This window comes from Camponotus vicinus, unplaced genomic scaffold (genome assembly GCF_025532165.1).
Source record: "Camponotus vicinus isolate PSW18456_S1 unplaced genomic scaffold, iyCamVici1.0 SCAF_4, whole genome shotgun sequence".
NCBI classification, from domain to species: Eukaryota; Metazoa; Arthropoda; class Insecta; order Hymenoptera; family Formicidae; genus Camponotus; species Camponotus vicinus.
Window position 1 is genome coordinate 484743 of NW_028141976.1, and position 3796 is coordinate 488538.

At 30.6% G+C, this 3796-nt stretch overlaps 1 protein-coding gene across 1 annotated transcript; it reads right to left on the reverse strand.

Annotated features, from left to right (window-relative positions):
- Positions 1-292: 292 nt before the first annotated feature.
- On the reverse strand, positions 293-2775 carry LOC145969801 (uncharacterized). Its single transcript, XM_083096060.1, has 3 exons — positions 717-2775; positions 491-613; positions 293-300 (listed from the first exon to the last, which is right to left on the reverse strand). Exons 1-3 carry the CDS (start codon positions 931-933, stop codon positions 293-295), a joined length of 348 nt encoding a protein of 115 aa, XP_082952186.1. The 5' UTR covers positions 934-2775.
- Positions 2776-3796: the final 1021 nt, after the last annotated feature.

The following is a 3796-nucleotide window of genomic DNA, read 5'->3' on the forward strand; positions in this document are numbered from 1 at the left end:
ATGTTTCTCTTACAGCTTTTTTATCGTATAATATGTTTATAATATGTATGTGTCTATTATATATATATTATAAATATATTATACAAATATATATATGTACAAATATAAATATATACTAATTATATGACAAAAATATATTATAAAACTATTTAATATAATAATTGAACTTGTTTTCTCCATACATATACATTTAAAATAATAAAATAAAAAAATTTAATGAGTGTGGCGATTTTCCACACCACCCACGGGGTATCACCAATGGCGCGTTAGGTTTTTTTATGTGGACCTTCGCCTAGAGCCCTATTATACCACATTGTATTGATATGTATAAGAGGAAAAAATATCTAGGAATAAAGGATAAAAGGAAGAAAATATTGGATAAATAAATATATTCTATGAATTATTTATTATTTTTTTATTATCTGTATATATATATAATATTAATAATAATAATAATAATTTTTTATTATATTTCCTCGGCCCCAGCTACCTCTTCGGCCTCGGTCGCCTCCTCGACCGCCCGCGACGCCCCAGCCGCCCCTGCTGCCCCTGCTGCGCTGCGCGTACCAGCGGGCACGGGCCCACCCGCCTCCTCTTTTTTTTTGCTTATTTTCTGAAAAATAAAACAAATAAATTATTATATATATATATATATATATATATATATATGTATATATAATTTTATAAAATATAATTTAATATAAAAAATAATGTACCATTTTGCTCCTGCTGTTGCTCTTCCTGCTGTTCCTGCGGCGGCGACGGCGGCGGCGGCTGCGGCTGCGGCTGCGGCTGCGGCTGCTGCGGCTGCTGCGGCTGATGTTGCTGATGCTGCTGATGCTGCTGATGCTGCATAAATATTTGCAGCTGCTGCAACAATTGTTGCAGCAGCTGCTGCATATTAGGTGCATCCTGCAGCACCAGCGCATTCATCTCTTCATTAATTTCTTCTATAAAATTAAGAAAGAAAATTAGAACAGAAACATTAAAATTTCTTAATAATTTTGTATAAATAATGATTTACTTACGAGACATTATGTTCAATCTGTCGCCGTGCTGAGCCGTGGTGAACAGACACTGAGGCACACTCGGCATTTGTTTCATGCCGTTTCATTTGTTTTATACCGTTCATTTGTTTCGCGGCATTTTTTTTCATCAGATAATCTTGTCGCCTTGTACTGTCAAGTAAACGTATTTTTTTATACGTGCTCTGAAATCTTGGTGTTCAAAAAACTATCACAATCCCGATTTGTGTGTGAGTTCTGATTATTTCAAATTTCTATATTTCTATCTATTCTAGATATTCTAAATATCTATCATTTTTCATCTTTAGCTTATTTTATTCACTCTTCTTTAATTCTTTGTTTCTGCCTATTTTCTTTTTCACAAAAATGTGTGATGAATTGAGAAAAAAATCTAAGCGAAGCTTTTCAGATGCTTGGCTCAATGATGATCGAATTAAATGTTGGATACGCAAAGTAGCTTTTGATGAGAGCTTGTATCATTGTATTATATGCAATAAAAATATTTCGTGCAACACACATGTTTTAAGACATGCGGATTCTGCGTGTCATAAAAATAATATTAAAGAAAATAATTCATCTTTAAGTACTAATAATAAAAATAATAATAAAAATTCAGATAAAAAAATATCCGAAAAATATAAATTTCAAGACCAATGGCTAGAGATTGAATTATTTAAGCCATGGTTACGCAAAGTATCACATGATATAAATTCATTTTTTTGTTCATTTTGCGATAAATCCATGAGAGGTGATTTATCGAAAATTTATCGTCACGCAGAATCCAAAGCACATATAGAAATATGTAAAATTAAAACAGAAACAAAGAATACAAACGAAAATATAAACATAACAGATGATTCACTTTTGTCGTTTGAAGAGCGAAAAAAAATAGCAGAAATTCGATATGCTGCATTAATTGCTGATAAAAATATTTCGCATCAAACTGCAAAAGAAATCCTCAACTTTTTTCAACATATTGGAAAAGATCCTAATGTATTAAAAAGCATGAGCATGGGCCGAACAAAATGTAAAAACATTATTACAAATGTTTTGTGCCCAGTTGAAACAGATCGTGTCGTCAATAAAATTCAGAATACAAAATTTTCAATTTTTATTGACGAAACATCTGATATAACTAATGATAAATGGATGACTTTTCTTGTTCGATACGTTGATCCAGAGACATTAGATATTCGCTCACAATTAGTTAAATTAATTGATATTGATGCCAAAGATTCAAGCGCAGAAAAGTTGTTTCAGGCATTTAAATGTGAAATGTGGAAATTACAGATACCATTTTTAAATATCGTAGCTTTATCATGTGACAATGCATCTGTTATGACAGGAAAACATTTATCGTTTAAAAAAAAATTAGAAGAAATATGTCCACATTTATTAACATTTTCATGCCCATGTCATTCCTCCGCATTAGCAGCGCATGCTGCATGTTCTAAAATGCCTGCATATTGCGAGGAATTTCTAAAAAAAATTGCTACTTATCTCAATAGCAGTCCAAAACGTACGGCTATTTTTCGTGAATTTTGTGAGTGTTTCCAAGAAACAAATCGCAAAATATTGAAATTATGTGATACGCGCTGGCTTTCGCATTATTTATGTATCGAAAGACTTCTTGAATCTTGGGATACAATTAAATACTTTCTTACTGAAATGATTGTGAGCGAAAAAACAAATTCTGGAGAATATCTATTGTCTATGATGAACAACGTAGAGATAAAAGCTTATTTTCTATTTTTAAAATACGTTTTGAATTTCTTTAATGCATTTAATGCATTTTTTCAAGCATTAGAAACAAGGATTCATTTATTGCATCCAAAATCTTTAAACTTTCTTTTCCAAATCTGTCGAAATTTTATAAAAGAAGAATATTTAAAACCACTTTCTCCAAATATTATATTCTCCTTAAAAGAAAATCAAAAACCTACTAATGAAATTATTTTGGGATCAGAATGTGAGGAATATCTGAACGAATTAACTCTGAAAGGTCACATAAACATAGTTACAATTGTTCGAGAGAATTGTTTAATATTTTATGTGACTGCTGCAGAAGAAATTCGTAAAAGATTACCTCTAAATAATATATTTTTATCAAAGTTACAAGTTTTTAGACCATATATAAGTTTATTTGATAACAATAGAGAAACATCATTCAATGATGTTTCTTTTATAGCTAAAACTATCGGCGGTTTTGATGAAGATGATTTAAAGAAGGAATGGATGGCCTTACCATCAGATTTTACAATGGAAGAAAAACAAAACTTTTCTAAATTAAATTTCGACAGCATGTGGAAAAAAATTTTACAAAATCGACACAATAATCTTGCTAAATATCCCAATTTAACAAATGTTATAAGTACTATTAGATCTCTTCCAAATTCAAATGCCGATCCGGAAAGAATGTTTTCTCTTTTAAATAATTTAAAAACAAAAAAACGTAACAGTTTTTCGTCAGCTACTGTTAATGCTATTTGTGTATTTAAATCTGCATTAAAAACAAGAGGCGAGACAGCTATCAAAATGAAAATTGATGAAAAGCATTTGTCTCTTATGTCAGCGGATAAATTATATGTTACCGTTGCTAAAAAAAATAAAAGTATTTTAAGGTTACATGCTGCAGATACTATTGACATAGCTGGCCCCTCATCTCATAAATAATAAATTTATTAAAAACATTACGCTTGTAAAAGTAAGTACGTGAAAAACATCTTGTCTGTGTAACAGACATCATATTTGTAGAAAGCAAAAGTATTAAA